At 39.7% G+C, this 22,121-nt stretch overlaps 1 protein-coding gene and 1 pseudogene across 1 annotated transcript in view; one reads left to right on the top strand and one right to left on the bottom strand.

The window, feature by feature from the left end:
- RRP15 (ribosomal RNA processing 15 homolog) overlaps positions 1-19,497 on the bottom strand; it is a 70,484-nt gene extending 50,987 nt beyond the window's left edge. The window contains exon 1 of the mRNA XM_043962592.1: positions 19,337-19,497. Coding sequence (XP_043818527.1) covers positions 19,337-19,478 — 142 coding nt within the window. The 5' untranslated portion in view covers positions 19,479-19,497. The remainder of the gene's footprint in view (positions 1-19,336) is intronic.
- LOC122753398 lies at positions 1,250-11,321 on the top strand (annotated as a pseudogene).
- Positions 19,498-22,121: the final 2,624 nt, after the last annotated feature.

Below are 22,121 nucleotides of genomic sequence, written 5' to 3'. Positions count from 1 at the left end.
GATGCATTAATCACATGGTTAATGAACATTTAGGAAAAGAAGCAGTGATCACAAAGAGCCAACAATGCTTTGATTTGGGGAAAAACAAACAAAAAAAAAGAACTGACACTCATTTCCTCTTGTGACGGGGTAACTAAATTGGGATATCAGAAGAATGATAAAAAACCAAGTTTGCCTGGATATTACCAAAGCATTAACAAGTATTCTTGTTAAAATATGGAGAGATGTGGGCTAGACCATTGTATATAGTTAACTAAGTTTAGAAATGGTTGATGACCAACTTGAAAGAAGGTCTCAAGTGACCAAGTGCCTGGAACCGTGCTGTTGAACAAATTTATCAATGGAAAAAAAGTAGTAGCAATTAACCTATCAATAAGCACTTAAGTATCTACTATATCTAATATACAATGTCTAAGATCAATGGGAATACAAATACAAAAAATAAAGACAGTCCCTGACTCAAAGAAGCTAACACACTATTGGCATGACAGGTATATAATAAATATATGGTAAAGTTTTGGTGGCAAGATTGATAGCAGCTAAAGGGATCAGGAAAGGCTTCATGGAGAAGGTGGTACATGAGCAGAACTTTGAAGGATATAAAGGATTCTAGGATGCAAAGGTAAAGGTGTATATTCTAGGCATGGGAGACAGTACAAAGGCCCAGTGAAAGAAAATGAAGTATCCTACATGACCAAGAACTAGACAGTCAGTTTTGTCAGAACACAGAGTCCAGGAAGGGGAATAATGTATATAATATGATTAGAAAAACAGATGGAGCCCAGTTGTGAAGGGCTTTAGAAGTCAAACGGAAGAATTTACATTTGATAGTTAAGGCAAAAAAGAGCCTCTCAGTTTACTGAGTGAGGGAGTGGCTTGGTCACACCAGCACTTTAAGCAAAACACTTGGGCAGCTATCTTTATCAAAGTCTCACAGGGAGACCAATTAGGAGGCTACTACAATAGTCAAGCTGAGAAATAATGAAGGTGTAAATTAGGGTGCTATAGTAAGTAGAGGAAAGGGGATGAATATAAAAGACAGGCTGGAAGAGTCAACTGATTAGAACCTTGGTGCCTGAAAGAATGCTAGCATCCTAGACAGAAATAATGGGTTGTTTTGGATGTGTTAAGTGTGAGATATCTTTGGGACATCCAAGTGAAAATATTGAAAAAGCAACTTGAGACAAGCAACTGGAACACAGGAGAGTTTAGAGAAAGACATAGTGATATAGGAGTCAACTGCACTACGATGATAATTAAGTCTATGGGAGCTAATCAAGTCACCAAGTGAGAGACTACAAGGAAAGAACAGAAGGGGACAAGACAGAGCACTGGTTGACTGACACTAACCAGGGGCACCTTTATCAAATTCAGGAATGACACAAAACCAGGAGGGGATGGCTAACCCTTTGGATAATGTCACTTTAAAACATTCTGGGAGGCTAAGTAAGACAGTGGACTAAAGTGTCTTAATATTAAATTTAATGAAGATAAATATAAAATCTTATACTTGGGTTTAAAAAAACAAGTTCACAAATTGGAGTAGGCATGAGAATTCCTACAAAAAGATTGGGATAATATAAGTTCAATGAGTCAACAATGTGAAATGGCAGTCAAGAAAATTAATGTCCTCTTAGGCATTAAGAGAAAAATTAGTGGGGAGCAGCTAGGTGGCGCAGTGGATAGAGCACCAGCCCTGGAGTCAGAAGGATCTGAATTCAAATCTGGCCTCAGACACTTGACACTTACTAGCTGTGTGACCCTGGGCAAGTCACTTAACCCTGATGATGATGATGAAGAAGAAGAAGAAGAAGAAGAAGAAGAAGAAGAAGAAGAAGAAGAAAAGAAGAAGAAGAAAAGAAGAAGAAGAAGAAAGAGAGAGAAAGACAAAGAGAAAGAAAGAAAGAAAGAGTGTCCCAGAATGAATAAGGCAACAGCCTGCTTACATTCTATCCCCGCACAGGAAACCTAAAACATATTGCCCAGTTCTTGGCACCACATTTTAAGGAAGCTAATAAACTGAAAAGTGTGTAGCAGGACAATAAGAATAGCGAAAGGCTATAGGATTATATCATATGAAGAGTGTTTAGGGATGCTTAGTCTAGAAAAGAAACTAAGTGTAGATGATAGTGGTATTCAAGTATTTGAAGGACTATCACAGAATTAACTTGCCCAGAGAGCAGAACTAGAATGGCTATAATTTGTCTCTAAAACATGGCCCACAAAGCTCCCAAATTTATATTCCTAAAAAGAGATATGTCTATGTCACTCCTCTGACCGAAAAGTTCCAGTGGCTCCTTCTTGCCTCAAGAATAAACTACAAACTGGCCTGTTTGCCATTGTCTATCTCCAGTCTCTGTCCTGTGGTCCAAACTGTCCTATCAGCCCTGAAATGCACTCTTTGTTCACCTTCTCCTCTGAGAATACTTAGCTTCCTTCAAGGATCAGCTCTAGTTCTCCTTTGTGCAGAGCATTTATTCTGATTTCCATTAGCCTAGGATTGTACTCGGTACACAGTAAATGCTTATCAATTGACTGCCCTCCTCCTCTCCCCCCTGCAGCTGCTGGTGCCCTTGCTTCAGAATTTTGCATTTTGTTTTCAGTATTTATGTTGTAAACCCCACCCCCAATGTGATTTCCTTCAAGTTAGGAAGGATTTCTTTCTTGTCTTTGTACCCCCAACACCTACCACAATACCTGGGGAAGAGGAGCCATTAATAAGAGCTTGTTGAATGACTGAAAGACAAGTTTCAGAGGCAAATTTAGGTTTAATATAAAGAAAAACATGCTCACAATTAGAAATATCCCAAACTGGAATAGGCAGCCTTAGGGGTTAAGCACTTCCAGGAGGCTGGGAAACTCAGCAGATAGAGGGGGGTCAGGAAATTCTAAGTACAAATTTTCCTTCCTCCTACATTAACCAGTTTTGTGACAGTGAGCAAGTCATTAACCTGTTTGCCTCAGTTTCCTCATCTCAAAAATGGAGATAAGAGCATTTACCTCCAAGGGTTGTTGTGATTTGATCCTTCAAATAAGATATTTGTAAAAGGCTTTGCAAATTTTAAGGCACTTGTTTTAAGCAAGGCTGTCTGATTTTCTTCAGGGGATTACTATGAGACTGAAGATGGCCTCTGAGGACTCAAACTCTGAACTTCTATGACCCTCTAGTACTGCAAAAGACCATACAGATAAGGAAACTGAGGTCTGAGAGAGGTTAGAGACTTGTTCAGGGTGACAACTAGTAATTGTCTGAGCTGAGATTCAAACTCAGTTCATCCTGACTCCAAGTCCAGCACTCAACTGGAGCTGGAACTGATAGTTGACGATTCTGGATACTGCATCCCACCACTGCTTTCTAGGCTGATCCCTCAGATCCTTTTTAAGTTTGACATATGAGATATACATGAGGTTGCTGGCAGAAAGCTAAGTTTTTCCCCCTTAAGACCTGTAAGTTAGAGATAACCAATTCACTTTAAGTTCCTTTTTTAAAAACCTAATTTTATTTATTCTATTCTGAACTTAAGAAATAAAACAAGCATTTCTGTAATATACCTGGGTAGAAAAAAAAAGATGATTATACACAATACTGTAAATCTATTTTGTACAACTTGCTATTCCTTTTGAATACATAATAAAGTTATCATGTAACTTTCTTTTCTTTTCCCCTTTTTTTTGTTTCTCCTTCCCCACCCTAGAGATGGCTACAATTAGACACAAATACACATACACACATATATTTAAAACCATTCTACACATATGTCTAACTATAAATTCTTTCTCTGGATGCAGATAGTGTCTTCCTTCATATATCCTTTGTAGTTAATTTGGGTACTTGTAATAGTCAAAATGACAGTCACTCAAAGTTGTTCTTAAAACAATACTGCTGTTACTTTATACAACATTCTCTTGGTTCTGCCCATTTAGCTCTTCAGGTTTTTTTTTTTCCTTTCATTTTTCTCTGTCTGCAAGGGAAATGCTCTTAATAATTGCTTTGGATAACTAGAGCTCCAATAAGGCATGAAAGGAAAAGGGTTCCCAGAAGGTTGGAGAGGGGCGCAGAATGGAACGTGGGGAAATGTTAAGAACACTACCTACTTTAACATTCTGTCTTCGGGACAGGAAGCAGCAACCAAGTGACAAAATTATATAGTGCTACTTTAATGCTACATATTCTACATCAACCATTCCATATTCTGTACGTGGATGTTTCACTGGTGTTCATGACAATACTGAAGCATTGCAAAGCTAATTCATTAAAGATTCTATTATTTCACTGCATCAAACCTTTAAAAAAAAAGTATTTCAACAACAGTTTAAAAAAAAACCTCAGTTAAACAAAGGATTCAAATAATCAAGATAATTAATCAGAATAAAAAACAAACCTCATCAAAAACCACCCCATCCTATGTATTCTAATTAACATTTTGCAAGTTATCTATGGTGTTAACTATGATTCTATGGTATCTTACTACCATCACAATAGCAAACTGTTCTGTTCTTGTCACATGGTCTCTTCCACCAATTACTACTAAATTCAAGATGTTTAAAGTTAATGACTGCTTTAAATTTCAACTTTTTCTTTTGAAAGGCATGAAGTCATCCAGATTCCATGGAATTACCAGAAATATAACTGAAGTGCTACCATGGGATAACAGCGTTAAATTCAGATGTCATTACATATGTTGTTTGAGCAAAGCTACAGGAGATATAGCATAAGTAGTCTGTTTCCTGGAGCCTGTCCTATAAACCCCTAAATCTTTCAAGTAGGATGGTGATATACTTCATTTCTTGGGCATGTCTCCTTCTTGCTATTTTAAGCAACACAAAAAATGAAGGATTCGTAGGCTACAGTTAAATGAAAAGCACATTTATCTGCTAGAATTTTCCATCCTAAATACAGCTTTGAAGTTTATCAAAAATGAAGAAATGTCTGACAGCACACAGTTAACGGAATGATTATCAAGTGCTGTCACTAGAATATGGTCATTTTTCATGTGTGTACCAGAACAATTCTGTCTTTTAATTATCCAAAGCACAGGGAATTACTGTTGCTCAATTTTCCCGCATAGGTTATAGTTACAGTTAGGGACGATCATAGCATGACATTATATATCTACTATTTTAGTTCACCTGGCTTTAGTAGCAGTGGAATTTTTTTCCCCTTAACAGCGTACTTTTCCCCCCCATTGTTTAGAATTTTATTTTCCAAATCACATGTAAAAGCAAATTTTGACATCAATTTTTTAAAACTTTGTTCCAACTTCTCTTCCTCCCTCCCTTCCCACCCCCCAACCCAAGAACTCAAGCAATTCAATCTAAGTTATACATGAGTAGTCATGGAAAACATCTCTTCATTAGCTAGGTTGTGAGAGAAAACAGATAAAAACAAAACTTCAGATTAAGGAGTTGTCCAAAAAAAAATGTGTTTCAGTCTGTTTTCAGATACCATCAGTTCTTCCTCTGTAGGTGTACTGCAATTTTCTTAAGTCCTTCAGAGTTATATTGGATCACTGCCTTGCTGAAAATAACCGTGTGCTCCCCAGCAGATCATTTTACACTATTGCTGTTATTTTGTATACAGTACATTTCTCTCTGCCTCAGTTCATGTGGGTCTTTCCAGGTTTTTCTGATAGCATCCTGTTCATCATAACTTTTATATAGTACCTTAAACTTGATAAAGAATTTTCTTCACAGTAGCCCATCAGAGTAGGTACCATATGTTTTGTCATTGTAGTCAATCATCATAACTATTTCCCTCCATCCTAGTGCCTTCCAATAATAGTGTAATCTTTTTTTTTTTTTTTTTTGGTGAGGCAATTGGGGTTAGGTGACTTGCCCCGGGTTACACAGCTAGTAAGTGTTAAGTGTCTGAGGCTGGATTTGAATTCAGGTCCTCCTGAATCCAGGGCCAGTGCTCTATCCACTGCGCCACCTGGCTGCCCCAACAGTGTACTCAAAGTTATTTATATTGTGCCTAAACCTGTAGAAAATATCAAGTCCTTACATTTGAGATATGTTACTTCATAACTCAGAAATATTCTCTTAATAATGAAATTTTATATTTAACTAACATATCTTAATTAATTGTTATCCTTTTCATATTTGCTTTTCTAATCAATAACTCTTGAGTTGACTGATTTTAACCAAATTTTATTGTAGCAGAAATTACAATAAACCTTAAATACACCATGTGGGTCAATTTACCATTATAAAACCAAAGTTTTCAAATTTGCCTGCCTCCTTTAATTTTACAACTGAAGAAACTGTGCCTCAGGGTTTTGATGTCATGCTCAAAATTGCATGGCTAAACAGCTCTCCAGTAATAACTGATGAATTAAAAAACAGAATATTTGGTCAAAGTCATCATTGCAATCTTTATATGACAGCGTTTAAGAATTTATAACCAAGAGGTCAGAATTAATCTTCTAACAAATCAGTACTTACAGCTTATTTCTCTACCTATGGGACAGATAGCCTAGAGCTACAGCTGAAAATGATCATCTCTTCTTTAACTTACTCTGAACCCTTAATCTCTCTATACATACAATTAAAACTGTTATATTATTGAGATAAAGAGATACAGAAAAAGCATCTCTCCATGAGGGACAGTCAGTTAACAAGCATTGATTGAGTACTTATTTATGTGCTAGGCACTGTGCTAAGCACCATACATACAAAGAAAACGAAAACAAATACCTACCTTCAAGGAGTTCATGTTCTAATGACAGAAACAACATATAAATAACTAGGTCCATACAAGATATGTACAGAATAGACAGGAGGTCATTTCAGAGAAGGTGGCACTAGTTACTGAGGGACAGGAGGAGTGAGGAAAAGCCTCCTTCAAGAGATAGAACTTGAACTGAGCAGAATTTGAGCTGAAAGAGGCCAGAAAACTAAACAGGAAGAGGTACAGAAAATTTTAGGCACAGATAGCCAATACAAAAGCATGGCTATGTTGCAGGAAGAGCAAGTAGGCCATTATAAGCTACATCACTGTGTATAGAGGGGAGTAAATGGTAAAAGACTGTTATGGTAAGAAGGGGAGAGGCTATGAAGTCAGTATAACATACTAAATAGACTGCTACAAAGGGAGTCAGAAAGACATGAGTGCAAAAGTTGCCTCTTGAACTTACAAGACATAAGATCATGTCCAAGTCACCTAACTTCTCAGCATCAGGCAGATTTCTAGGACTTAACACTTATAATCAGTCGTGGGACTTCCCAAATTAATTAAAGAAACCACAGTTAGGGGCAGCTAGGTGGTGGAGTGGATAGAGCACCAGCCCTGGATTCAGGAGGACCTAAGTTCAAATCTGGCCTCAGACACTTAACACTTACTAGCTGTGTGACCCTGGGCAAGTCACTTAACCCCCATTGCCCCACAAAAAAAAAAAAAAAGAAAGAAAGAAAAAGAAACCACGGGTACATGGCATAACTTGTTGACATACAAGATCTCTACAATTTCCTGATAAGTTGATTGAAATCTAAAGATTAAGACTCGCCCTACTGTCCCTTTAAATTACAGAGGCATAAATCTCTGACAATTTATGACAACCCTATGACTATCTCTCCAAATTCTGTAGCTTCCGGGAACCCCCCCCCCCCTCGTGCTTGAGAACCAGGAGCTCTAGTCACTAAAATACTTGATCAAACACTTAAAAGTGAAAAAGGCACTCAAAATAATCTATGGTCTAGAATTTAACCTGAGACAGGCCTGGACCAAAAGAATTTAAATGTTTCAAAGTCAAACTGAAAGGAAGAATCTAGTACAGTGCCCTAGGAATGTGTTTGGTCCTGTGCTATTAAACATTTTCATCAATTACCTGGATAAATGAATAAATGGCATGCATATCAAATCTTCAGATGACACAAAGCTGCAAAGCATGGCTAGATACACTGGATGCAGTAGAAGGTGCATTAGGTTTGGTGTGAGAGGACTAGAGTTTATATCTTGAAATTGTTGCCCAGAACTTGGGGCAATGGCCTTCAAATTTTCTCATCTTCAAAATGAAGAGGTTGAGTTTAAGAGTCCATCAGCTTTAAACTGAGACAAGATTAAAAGATATTGAAAGACCAGAACACTGGGCTGAATCTAATTTTAATGGGATATGTAAAGTATTTCACTGGGGATAAAAATACAAACTTCACAACTCCAAGACAGAGGAAGCATGGCTGCACATCAGTTGATCTGAAAACGAAATAATGGTGTGATAGGGAAGGTTTTAGGCTGCACTAAGAGGTACTAAGGAGGTGATGGATCTTTTGCATCCTGTGCTGTGGTTAGCTCACATTTGAAGTATTGTGTTCAGTTGTGGATGCCATGTTTTAAGAACTACAACCAAAAAAAAAAAAAAAAAAGCTAGATAATGTCCAGCAGAGAGCAATCAAGAGCTTTGAGATCACAGTACATAAGGAAAGCCTGGAAAAAGACTTACAAAAATATCTTCAAATAATTTTAATATGAATTACTTTTGTTCTGTATGTCCCAAAAGGGAAGAATTAGGAGTAATGAAAGGAAGTTACAAAGAGGCAAATTTGGATTTGTAAGGAAAAGCTTCCTAAAAATTAGAGCTGGGGCAGCTAGATGGCGCAGTGGATAGAGCACTGGCCCTGGAGTCAGGAGTACCTGAGTTCAAATCCGGCTGCAGACACTTAACACTTACCACTTACTAGCTGTGTGACCCTGGGCAAGTCACTTAACCCCAATTGCCTCACTAAAAAAAAAAAAAAAATTAGAGCTATCCAAATAGGAACAGGCCACCTTGGGAGGTGGAAGGATCCCATTCACTTGAGTTCAAGCAAAGGCTGGATGAAGACTACCTGCCCAGCATGCAGTAGTGTTCTTCTTCATGTGTGGGTTACAATAGAGGTTACGATCCATTCAGTATGTAGGAAACATATATGGACTAAACTCTACAATCTCAAGTTAATCTATTAATATATATTCAGATTTCTAGAAAAATGTAATTCCAAAATAAGAGCTGAGATGGAACAAGATATTCAATCCCAAACTTAAATGGTATAATAAAGCTATGTCATGTTGATGGTATCCAAGCAACATGGTACAGATATTTATGAATTTCAATGTCTTTCTGCTACAGCAAACAGGAAAATCTCATAGACTATTATGATGATCATATTAAATAATATATGTAAAGTGCTTGAAAATCTTAATTTTCTATACCAGTCATTACTATCATTTACTGAGACATTCTCCTCTGTGCCTTGATGATGTAGTTTTATTGTCTCTGACTGGTCACAGATTTAAAGAAGCAGTCACGACCAATTGACTATTTCAAAAAGAGCATCTCATTAGCTCTCAAATTAAAATTAAAACAGTGGTATATGGTAGACATTCTCTAAGATGCAAATGGTCAATCACAAATAAACCTGTGGAACAAGTCTATTCATCTAATTGAGGATGAAGTTATTTCAGCTTTGTTATAACAACAGCATTTATATAACATTTTAATGTTTACAATTGCTATGTAAAAATTATCTAATTTCATCCTCATAACAACACTTCAAAGTAGGTGCTAAAATCCCTATTTTACAGATGAGCAAACAGAATCAGATACAAGTTAAGTGACTTGTCCAGAGTCACAGAGTAAGTGCCTGAATAAAATTTGAACTCAGGTCTTTCTAACTCCATGTCTAGTGTTCTATCCCATCAAGATACAGTCTTATTTAAAATCAGAAATTCCACAGGAGCCATACTAAGATTCTTCAATGGAAAAAGTGATCAACTGGTAGCACATGCCCCAACCCCACCTAATTTTTTTCAGACTAAAACAGTCTCTGACATATGGCAGTCTTTGACAGACATTTATATACATATTTTAAAAGAAAAAAATTTTCTAAGGAAGATGCTAGCTCTATCTTTTCACAGCCATGGCTTCTAGCTAAGCAAAAACATGAGTCTGGCTCTTAAGCTAATAATAACACAGTAACTTTGATTCCACTCAAGACTAGCATCTAGAGAAAGATTAGTATCTGAAGAAAACAAGTCTAAGTACCTAAGAAAGGACATCCATTGAAAAATAACACAGGTGGAAGCATTCCAACAGACGTGCCCACTACCAATTCCTCTAAACTCACCAAATTTTGTCCTTGTTAGTATAAGAATAAAGCTGGATATAAGTTGGGGGGGTTGGGGGGGGGAAGAACAACATCCTTGAACTTTATTTTCTCAATCACTTTCTTTTGAAGACTTATGGAATTTTTTTTTTTTTACAGAATTTATAAAATCATTTCATCACTTCACTTTACAGATGAGCAAAGAGAACCCTAATAGTAAAGCAAATAGCCCACAGTCATAGCATGAGTTAGGGCAGAGCTAGACCTAGAATCTAAGCATTCCTAACTCCCAATCTAATGTTCTCTAGTCGGAGCCAAGGGCGGTTGAGAGTCTGAACCCGAAGATCCAATAAAGTTTGCTCAGGAGGCCAAGCAATGGGAAGGAGGTTCCTGGACAGCAGCAGCAGGAGAAAGTGGAGGGCTCTAGGGCCAGTGGCATGGAGAAAGGGCCCTCCGAAGAGGAGCCTGTGAAGAAGTGAGGTTAGCCTAAGGGCAAAAAGAGGAAAAAGATTCTTCCCAATGGGCTAAAAGCACCTGTCACAGGTTATGTTTGATTCCTAAATGAACAGCAGGAGCAGATCTGCACCTTGCACCCAGACCTGCCCTTCCCTGAGATCATCAAGATGCTGGGGGCTGAGTGGAGCAAGCTACAAGTCACAGACAAGCAGTGCTACCTGGATGAGACAGAGCAGAAGAAGCAGCAGTACATGAAGGAGCTCTGTGAATACCAGCAGTCCGAGGCCTACAAGATGTGCGCACAGAAATTCCAGGAGAAGAAAGCCAAGAAAGAGGACCCAGGTGCTTCAGCCCTGAACACTCTCCTGAATGGATACAAGGGCAGGGACTTTGATGGCTGCTCTACCTTCAATGTCCCCATCTTTACTGAGGAATTCTTGGACCAGAACAAAGCCAAGGAAGCAGAGCTCCAGCGCCTGAGGAAGATGAACATGGCTTTCGAGGAGCAGAACGCAGTCCTCCAGCATCACACCAGAGCAGGAGGTGACCAGGGAGGAGTGCCGGACCCTGGCTCTGCAGCAGCAGCTGCAAGCCCATCCGCCAGGTGCTCACGGCCAGCTTTGCTTCCTTGCCTGTGCCTGGCAATGGGGAAACCCCCACACTTAGTACCCTGGACTTCTGTATGGCCAAGCTGCAATGGGTCCCTCAGGGACCCCCTGAAGCATGAGAAGCTCATTGTGCGCATCAAGGAGATCCTGTCTCCAATAGCCAGTGAGCACTTGTGAGTAGTGACCAGAGGAAGGGCCCCTGTGGATCCAGAGCCATCCTGGGGAAGAATCAGTCCCAGCAATATAGTCATCTAGTCTTGCCCCTCCTGCCCCCTCCCCGCCCCACCCCAGCTCAGCCCCAGAGCTGAGGCAGGACCCAGGGCAAGGGGGTGGGGAGGTGGGGACAGCCCCAGCCTCTGGATCCTCCTGCCTCCCCCTGCCTTCTCCAGGGCTCATGTCCCACCCCACCAGCCCCCAGGGTAATCCCAAAGCTCCTCTAGCCTTTTTTCCTTTCCCCTGTATGGAAGAGGGTCAAGAGGACGTGTGCCATGTGTCACCCCCACAGCCCAGCATAGGGGTGGTGCCCATCGAGCACCCATAACAGCACAGAGACAGACAGGACCCATGGCACATGGAGCCACTTCACCCACATACCACAGGCGGGAGCTAGCTCCATCTCTGGGTGTCTTCTCCAGCACTTTCTCTCTCCCTCCCTCACACTGATTCAGCTCCCCTTCTGATAGGCAGAATGGGAGATGGCGGAGGGGAGGGCCCGAGCCTCTCCTTGGCCTAGGATTTCCAGAAGACCTAGTGGCTCCCCATGATCCACCAGATCAAGTCCTTCCCCAGGATCTCCCCCTCCACTCTTGTCTCTTCCACAGCACACCTCCCCATTGTAGAGGGAGCCAGGCAGCTTTCCTCTATAGCCACAGGCCTTCCTGGAAGCAGCAGCTATGACTATAGTCACCAACTTTTTAAATAAAAATCCACTTAGCTAATGTTCTCCAGCCTAAGTATAACCTTCCAAAAAAGCACAGCACTTAGTGGCTCTAAGTCCTTGCTTCTAAATTCAAACCGGAAGAGAGACATACCTTTGTAACCTCCTGTTTCTGAGCTTACTGACGGTCTTTATTCATCTAATGTCATACCTTCAGTTTTCACAGAAATTGAATACAAGATTATATATCCAAGTAGCTTTTCCCATGTCTTTTGTAAAACTACTGGCAGATGCTGTTCACTCGGTCTTCACCATTTATTCATATTTGGTTCTGGAAAACAGTTTGTCTTTGCAGGCTGACAAACATTATGCAACTTAAAAGGAGTCCCTTTTTGCCTTGGCCAAGAAATTTAAAAAGCAAATTCAGTGTCCGACAATATCAATTCATTCATCTCAAGGGCCTGTTAAGTTATTCCCCATGCTCTTCTTACATAGTTTTTGTTCTACTTTTATCCTCAATTGTCTTTTCATACATTATTTTTCACTTTGTATACTGTAATAAACTCTTTCAGAGATATCTTATGAAAGAATTAAATAGAAAACCAAAGATAGGTTTTCTCCAACTCTATTATTTAAAGAAAAGCACGTTTTAATTACAAGAGCAGGCAAAGATGCTAGAATTTTTGTGAAAATCCTGAAGAGTGTCTAGTATTTTTAGCGGCATTAGAAGTTAATGACAATCATTTCTTTAGGAAATTTTTATTGTTACACATTACTAAATGTTACACTGCCAGGCCATGTGAAAGAAAATGTTATTATGTCCTGTCTGAAAAATGAAACAAACATGAAATCAGACATCACTGGAGTCATCAGCTGACCAGAAACAAACAAGTATCCAGTTATCCAAGGACAAGTCAACTAAATACCAAAGGAAGTAAAACAAGGACATAACTAAAATAACAGCTTGGGGGCAGCTAGGTGGTGCAGTGGATAAAGCACTGGCCTTGGACTCAGGAGGACCTGAGTTCAAATCCTGCCTCAGGGAGGGTTGAGGAAGGAGGTAGAAAGAAAAATTTAGAACACAGAATTAGCTCAAAGACCTAAATCATATCAGAGTCGGCTCAAGGAGGGAATAACATTCACACCCAATTGGGAGGAGTAATCTATTTAACCCTACAGGAAAAGTAGGAGGGGAAGAGGATAAGGAAGGGTGAATGAAGGGAGGGCAGAGTGGGGGGAGGGGGCAGTCAGAAGTAAAACACTTTTGAGGAGGAAGAGGGTAAAAGAAGATAGAAAATAGAATAAATATCATGGGAAGGGAATAGGATGGAGGGAAATAGTTATGATGATAGACTATAATGGCAAAATGTATGGTACATACTTTGCTGGGCTATTGTGAAGAAAATTCTTTGTCAAGTTTAAGGTACTATATAAAAGTTATCATGAACAAGATGCTATCAGAAAAGACTGGAAAGACCTACATGAACTGAAGCACAGTGAAATGTACTGTATACAAAATAACAGCAATAGTGTAAAATAATCTGCTGGGAAGCATGTGGTTATTTTCAGCAAGGCAATGATGCAATATAACCCTGAAGGACTTAGAAAGAACTGATGGTATCTGAAAACAGATTGAAACACATTTAAAAAATTTTTTTTTCTCTCTGACAATTTCTTAATCTGAAGTTTTGTTTTTTAACTGTTTTCTCTCACAACCTAGCTAATGTGGGGATGTTTTCCATGACTACTCATGTATAACTTATATTGAATTCCTTGAGTTCTTGGGGGTGGGGGGGTGGGAAGGGAGGGAGGAAGAGAAGTTGGAACACAAAGTTTTAAAAAATTGATGTCAAAATTTGTTTTTACATATATTTTGGAAAATAAAATTCTAAACAAACAAAAAAATCCTGCCTCAGACACTTGACACTTACTAGTTGTATGACCCTGAGCTTAACCCTCACTGCCCTGCAAAAACAAACAAATAAATCAATAAAATAACAGCTCAGTCTAGGAAGGGATCATAGAAACCTAGCTTCCTGGTCAAGTCAATAAACCAACAAACATTAAGCACTGTGCCAGGCAGTGTGCGAAACACTGGGAATAAAAAGAAAGGCAAACCAAGCCCCATCCTCAAAAAGTTCACATTCTCATAGGGGAGATAACACACAGACAAACATGTACATATTAGTTATATATAGTAATCTCAGCTTAGGGAAGGTAACAGAATTAAAGGGGATCAGGAAAAGCTTCATACAGAAGGCAGGACTTTAAGCTGAGTCTTAAAGGAAGGAAGCAAGGAATAGAAGAAGAGGAGGGAAAGCATTCCAGGAATGGAGGACAGCCAATGAAAAGGGACCGAGTCAGAGTCAGGAAATGGAACATCAGCATGAAGACCAGTAACAAAACTGAAGAGGACATGAAAGAGAACAAAGTGCAGGAACCAGGAAGGGCACAGTTGTAAAGGGCTTTAAATGCATTTTCTATTTGATCCTGGAGGTAAGAGAGAGGCGCTGGAGTTTACTGAGTAGACAAGTGACATGGATAGACTGGAATTTTAGAAAGATCACTTTAGCAATGAGGAAGGTAGTAGAGTAAGGAAGAGACTTGATGCAGGAAGACCAACCAGAAAGCTAATGCAAAAATCCAAGCATGAGGTGATGAGGGCCTATACCAAGATGGCAGCTATGTCAATTACTCTCACTTAATTCAATCAGTTTAGATTCATCTCCAGGTGGGCCTTTGAGTATCTGCCAAATCCCCTTATTTTCTCACAGTATCAAAAGTAGGATTTGAACCTAGGTGTTCGTCCATTGAACCATACTGTTTACTATTACCTTTGCTGTCTGGACACCTAAGAATTCTAGTATTCTATGAAGACCAAGGAAGTAGCCTATGTCATCTTCCCATGGAGATGTGGCAAGACATATGCATGAGACAGAATAAAGAAAGATAAAGATAGAATGTACAGGACTTGGTAACAGACTGGATATACATGTCAATTATTTTTTCCATGGGAACACTAGGGGGTAGTCACAAAGATATCAGGATAGCATACTGAAGGTAACAGACACTCAGAGCTAGAGGGGGAAACAATAACTTTGCCAAAGTGAATCCATCAGAAACAAAACAAACTGAATTAAAATCTAAGCCAGAATGAACTGCCTGACCACAGAAAAGTTCTAGAAGTGAAGAAATGGAACTTAAGGAAAAACAAGGACTAGTTTCTTATAATCGGTATGAGACCAGGATTGCTTATCTTTATAACTTATATTCTCTTTGCTATAGTTTACATTTGTAAATCTTTAAAAAAAACAAAACAAAAACAACTAACTAAAGAAGAGTTACATGCCATTTGCTGAAACATGGCAAGAAAGAATCTCAACTCAAAAGTTGGGGCCAGGACAGAATGGACGGGTAGGAAAGCAAAAAATAAAATAAAATAAAATCTAGTTTGTCATGCTAATGAGACAACCACAGGGGCTTTCAAGTAGTAGAACAGGGTTAGAAAAGGCTGAAAGATAAACCATAAGAAGGCATTTTAGGACAATGGTGCTTGATGTAATTCTTAATGAGTTGGGGTTTTGATTCTCAAATAGATCCATGGTTTTCCCAAATTTTCTAAAGACCTCAAACATGTCTTAGTTGTGAATTTTGTCCAGAGGAGAGGGTGGTGGGAGGGGGAGAAGCCTCACCTCTGCCACCTCTTCTTACTTCAACATTTCAGGTATTCGAAGTTTTGTCAATGTAGTACTCCCTCTAGCAACACAAATTGCAAGCTCAATACAGCTTAGGAGATGGTCTTCGATATTCTGGTGTGGCTGAAAAATTTATCACTCTCCAGTCAACCTGATGATAAGCTTCTTCAAAGTTAGCTAGGCTGGTCCTAGAAAAACAGAAATACAGTCCATCACTGGGCCTGTACTTGGAAACTCTCCAGCTTGGTTGGATTTGCCAGAACTTTAATTCCACTGGAGAGATCAGCTTCAAGAACTCAGGGTCATAGTGCTTAATAAGTACTTAATGATTGATTTTTCACAGCTAATAATAGAAGTATTCAGTCAATCAATAAGTACTTATTTATCACTATGTCAGGTACTATCAGTGTCTGTGGATACGAAGACAAAAGTGAAAGTTCCTTGCCCACTATCTGATTACATTCTTCTTTCGAAATGTTACTGATAATTTTTTTATATCATCTACATTTCCCTCCCCCATCCACCCTCTGAGAATCACTCCTTATGATAAAGAAAAGAAAAAAGAAAAAGTTCAGCAAAACTAACCAATATATTGATGAGGTCTGACATCACATGTAGCATTCCATCCCCATCCTCCTCCCATCACTACAAAGAGGCAGGAGAAAGTGCCTTCTCATCTCTGCTTTGGGGGTCATTCAGTTATGAATGCTTTATTGTTCTTTCCATTTATGTTAAGAGTAATTATTTATAAAGTTTTACTGGTTCTGCCTAATTCACTTTGCACCTGTATTCGTATTTATCATTTCTTACAAAAGAGTAATATTCTATTACATTCACATACCACAGTTTAGTCATTCCCTAATCAATAGGCACCTACTTTGTTTTTAGTTCTTTGCCACAAAGCATAAAAAGTTACTACAAGAAATTTTCTGGTGTATATGGGTCCTTTCTTTTTGTCACTGATCTCCATCACTGTCTAGCAATGGAAAACTTACATTCTAAGGGAGGTAGATAATATGCACACTCATATATAAACACATATAAAAGATACAAAATACATACTTTGTATAGTTTTAGGAAGGGGAAGGCACTAGCTATGGGGTGGGGGGAGTAGGGAAAACAATGAGACCAGGAAAGGTCTAATGGAGAAGTTATCAATTGAGACAAGTCTTGAAGGAGGTCAAGGATTCCAAGAGACCAAATAAGGAGGGAGTACATTATCGGCACCAGGAAACAGGCAACCTGTACAAAGATGGCAGCTGGTCAGGAACAGCAACGAGGTCAATTTGGCAGGGTGGTACAGTGTGAAGAAGGCAGCAATATCTAACAAGGCTAGAAAGGTAGGATGGGTTCAGGTTGTGAAAAGTTTCAAAAGCTAAATAAATATGTTTTTATTGAATGAAGATGTTTTATCATCTGACTTGCTGGTATACACTAAGGACTGAGGGGCCTGAAGTTGAAACTTCCTGCACATGCTCTCTCTGGATTTAAATATAGGCTCCTAGAGAGAAGGGATCATCTAATTTTGCATTTCTAAAGTTTAGCAAAGTGTTTTGCATACAAAAGTTGTTTAATAAATGTTTTCCATTCAGAGGAAGACATTCTAATCTTTAATTCTGGAGTAAATTGAGAGCCACTGTAGCTTAAAGAGGGGAGTAACAGGATCCAACTTGTGCTTTAGGAAAATCAGTTTGGCAGATAGATGGAAGACAGATTGGAGTGGGACATTAAGATCAATTAGGAGGCTATTGCAATAGTACAGGAAAGAAGTGAGAAAGGCCTAAAGAACAGTGGCTGTGTTAGTAAAAAGTAGATACCTCTAAGAGATGTGGAGATAATAACAAAATATGGAAACTGACTGCATGTCAAGAGCATAATTCTACTTTGCACATGTTGAGTTTGAGAGGTCTATGGTTTTGTCCCCCAAATACTCTTGAGCAGCTACCTTGTTCACATACCTCTTTCATGCCCTCTTCCTGCCACTCACTTGCCGCCTTCCAAGATGATGAAATCAACTCTGCCATTCCAGCAAGACCGGGCTTGTCAATATACTGCCCTAAAGGATTAACTTTCCAGGCTAAAGTGCCTCTTTATAGTTACCACTTCTTTTTGCTTAATTGTACTGTATAATTAGAAAGTAAACTCCTTGAGGAAAAGGACTGTGCTCTTTGTATCTGTATTCCCAGTGTGTACTGGCACAGTGCTGGTATGAAGCAAACAATAAATGCCTTTTCATGTATTCAATCACCTAAAGTTTGGATCTTTCTCCCTACATACATTTGTACACATTAGGTTTTTGATAAATACTTTCTGGGTTGAAGTGAATTTCCCCACAGAAGACTTAAGTTTCTTTATTCTTTATAATCCCTAGTAGGGGCAACTAATGGAATAGAATGCCAAACTTGGAATCAGAAAGGCCCAGGTTCAAATCCTATCCCAAACACTTACTATGTGACCCTGGTTAAATCACTTAACCTTTCAGCCTTGGTTTCCTCATCTGTAAAAAAAAAAAAGGGGGGGGGTAATAAAAAGCATCTTTCTATTTTCACATATTAACACGTAAAACACATAACAGAAAAATCACACTTAAACTTTAAGTGTATAAATGAGCAAATAAGAGAACACTATGAGAAAAATGTGTACAAAAATTTATCTGGTCCCCAAAACCTTTTCCCTGCCTCTCCTTTCATCCTTCCCTGCATATAAGCTACTAAAATTAGGATCGATTCTTTCTAATCATCCTTAATTATCTTCCCCCAAAGCTTCTGCGACAAGGAAGGAGCTGTCCAGGTGAGCAACCACTACTAACGTTTATACAGTGTTTAAAGGTTTTCAATGAACTTAAACATACTATCAATCAACAAGTATTTATTAAGTATTCCCCGCACTGTGCAAGCAAAGTGCTAGCATCACCAAAGAATGAAATATCTACTGGATTACTTTCTCGTGGAGATGGAGATGAGAACATTGAAAACAATGTATATGTTAGTTTTATATGTTCCCATCCCCACTAGTATATAAATGTGTACGTACGTACAAAACAATTAAATACAAAATAGTCTAGGAAGAAGGGAACAGGCAGTTGGGGGAGAAATCAATAAAGACTTCAAGCAGAAGATAATGCCTGCTATACCTTAAAAATGAGCAACTCTGAGATGAGACTAAGTGAAGAGTGCATTCCAAGCACGGGAGCTTTTACGATCAATCCCCATTTGACAGACAAGAAAGCTGAGAGTGAGGGGTTAAGCGACTCGCCCGGCGTCACCCAAGCGCCTGGGGTTTGAACTCGGATCTTCCCCATGCCGGGTCCCGCACTTTGTCCACAGAGGCAGCCTAACTACCCTGGCTGCTGAAATAACCGTTTGGGGTTATCTCGAGGCCCTCACACGAAACCTCCCACCACCAATTTCTTTTTACACTCCTTTCCCTCCCCCTTCCGCCTTCCCTCCTCCCTCTCCCTGCCCGCGTCCCAGTCACGCAGCCACAACTACCTCTTTCCCACCCACCTCCCGGGGCCTCCCGGACACAGTTTCTTTTCGGGCCCTTTACGCCGGTACCCGGAGAAGTCTCGTGCCCGCTGAGCCCCGTCCCCTCCGCCCTCCAGGCCTCCAGCCCGTTACCGCGGCCGCCGCTGGGGCTGTCTTCCTCTGGCTCAGACTCCGACGACAAAGCCGCCTCCATCATCTTCATCCTTTTCTTCTTCTGTAACTTTTTCTGCTTCTTCCCGACACCAACACGTGAGTCCGAAAGGGTAGCCGCCATTTTTTGGCCGAGCGGAAGTTCCTTGATGAATTCCTTTCCCTCGGCGGAAGTGAGTGCCTGATTTCTATTTCCGTACTCTGTGGCTACTCAGGCTCCAGGACTTAGGTTCCGGAGGCTGCTGTAAGGAAAGAGGAGAAGTGCGGCTGCGCGCCCAGTGTCCATTCAGCACTGGTTTTTAGTTTAACATAAAGGTTTCTGGCTCCAGGAGGCTTCTGTTTGTCCTTCCTTCTCGAAGAGGACCGGTTACACTGAATTAGATTTAAGTGAGGGAGGGCTGTGAAAAGTCACCAATCTCACTCTGGCCTCCAGAGCCCTTAGATATATTTCAGGACATCTGGAGATGCCCCGGGATATCTAAGGCAAATAGGGGTAAGTGACTCACTTAGGGTCACGTGACTGTCTATTAAGTGTCTGAGGTGAGATATGAACTCAAGTCCTTCCACCTTCAGGGCCAGTGCTCTGTTCACTGCGCCACCTCGATGCACCCCTTTTTAGGGGGCTAAACAAGGGGCGGGGTGAGTATTATGTCCTCTGCCTCCCCTTGTTCTTGTCCCTATACCCAAGATGAACACATTCCACCAAATTATACCCTCCCTTTCCTCATTATACCCTCTCTTACCTTCTCACCAATTCCTCTACTCTATTTTATCCAAGTTCAGAAGGTCTTTTCCCTTCCCCCAGTCAGCCAACTAACATTAAGTCAACTAACACTTATTCATTATAATTTATAAAGCAATTAAAATTTATTATTTGGGCCTTTTTTGACTAAACTAAACCTTCTCCCTACTACTTTTCATCTTTCCTTTGTGTGTTGTCTTCCCCCGTTAGATTGTAAGCACCATGAGGGCAAGTTCTGTCTTTATTCTGTAAACAAACAAAGAGCCTGGCCCTACTCTCAAGGAGTTCACAGGCTAGTGGGGGAGGCAACAAATAAGATAGAATGGGAGTTAATCAACAGAGGAAAAGAGGTAATGTTTTTGAGAGGGAATGAAGAAGTCTCCTAGTGTCTTTCCTTTGGGATTACTTCCTATTTAAACTATCTTGTAGGTATAAAGTTATTTGCATATTTTCTTCATTATTAAAATGTAAGCTCTGTAATGCCTTGCTTATAGAATGTGCCCCTCATACTTTCATAATAATATGTAGCATTTGTATAGGTTTGCAAGCTTGTTACAATGATTATCTTAATTGATTCTGACAGTGTCTCTCTAAGGTAGATGCTTTTAATGAGAAAACCCATTTTACAGGTGAGGGAGCTGAGGCAGACAAGTTAAGTGACCTGTTTGGCATCACACATCTTGTTAAAGTGTGTTGGGCATTGAATTCAGTTCTTTCTAACTCCAAGTCTCGTGTTCTATCCACATAGCTGCCTAGATGAAATAAATGACTTTCTTTGGTGGTGGTGTGAAATTTGGGAATGGGACTGAAAAAAGGAAGGTTGTTGAGGAGAAACAGTTGAAAGACAGTGAAACTTGGCCTTTATACAATAAATTATATTTTATTTATTCAACAAGCTTTTATTAAAATCCTGTTGTAAGGACATCTGCCCAGAAGGAGTTTCTGAACTAGTTGTCAAGACAATGACTCATGTATACAAACACATTAAATAACTAATAATTTCTTTCTGGATTCTTCTTGACTTATATAAATAAAGGTTGTGCCTGTCCTTGAGTTCTTATTCCTAAATGTCATGTGGTACCAAACATGCAGTTTAAGCAACATTAATTAATCCTGAGTGTCTACTGGGTGTACAATATCATATTAGATCCTTTGCAATAAGCTTTCTAGTTCTCATCAAGAATAATAAATCATGAGGCACAGTGGATAGAGCACCGGCCCTGGATTTAGGAGGACCTGAGTTCAAATGCAGCCTCAGACGCTTGACACTTACTAGCTGTGTAACCCTGGGCAAGTCACTTAACCCCAGTTGCCTCACAAAAAAAAACCCCAAAAAACAAAAAAAAAACAGTGATGAAAAAAACTCTATAGGCTCTAAGTCTATAGTCTATATGACTCTATAAAATGCACATATATGGTCTATATAAGTCAATAAAAATATATATGTAGTCTGTCAAGATAAGGTACCAAACACTGAGGTCTATTCTCAAGCCAATTTGCCAAGCATTCAAACTCTACCACAGAAATCATAACTCAGATGGGTTGGCCATGCTTTTCTAATACCAAACTTGCCTAGAAGACTATTCTAAGGAGATCTCATCAAGACAAATGCTCACATGGTGGTCAGAAGAAGCAAGAAAAGGACCTTCGCAAAGTCTGTCTGAAGAACTTTGGAATTGATTGAGACATGGGAGACACTGGTACAGCATGGCATGCCTGTATCAAAGAAGGCACTGTGCTCTTTGAGTAAAGGAGAATTGCAGTAGCTCAAAAGAAAAGTGAGATGTGCGCATTTAGAGACATCTTCACCCTAAATGTTCACATAGACTGTTCATGCTTGCCAAGACAAACCCCTATATTTGTACCCTTAATCCTATCATCTAATTCAAGGCTTTCCCTATTGATTATGCCAGCCATCTGTATTTTTCCCTGTCTAGCGATTGCCTTCCTGCTGCATACAACCCCATCAAATATGATGGCTCTTTTTCAGTCTTCATCCTCCTTGTCCTCTGCAACTTTTGACAG

Source organism: Dromiciops gliroides, chromosome 4 (assembly GCF_019393635.1).
Source record: "Dromiciops gliroides isolate mDroGli1 chromosome 4, mDroGli1.pri, whole genome shotgun sequence".
NCBI lineage: Eukaryota > Metazoa > Chordata > Mammalia > Microbiotheria > Microbiotheriidae > Dromiciops > Dromiciops gliroides.
Note: the sequence above shows the minus strand (reverse complement) of the source record. Positions and strands in the feature narration are given on the sequence as shown.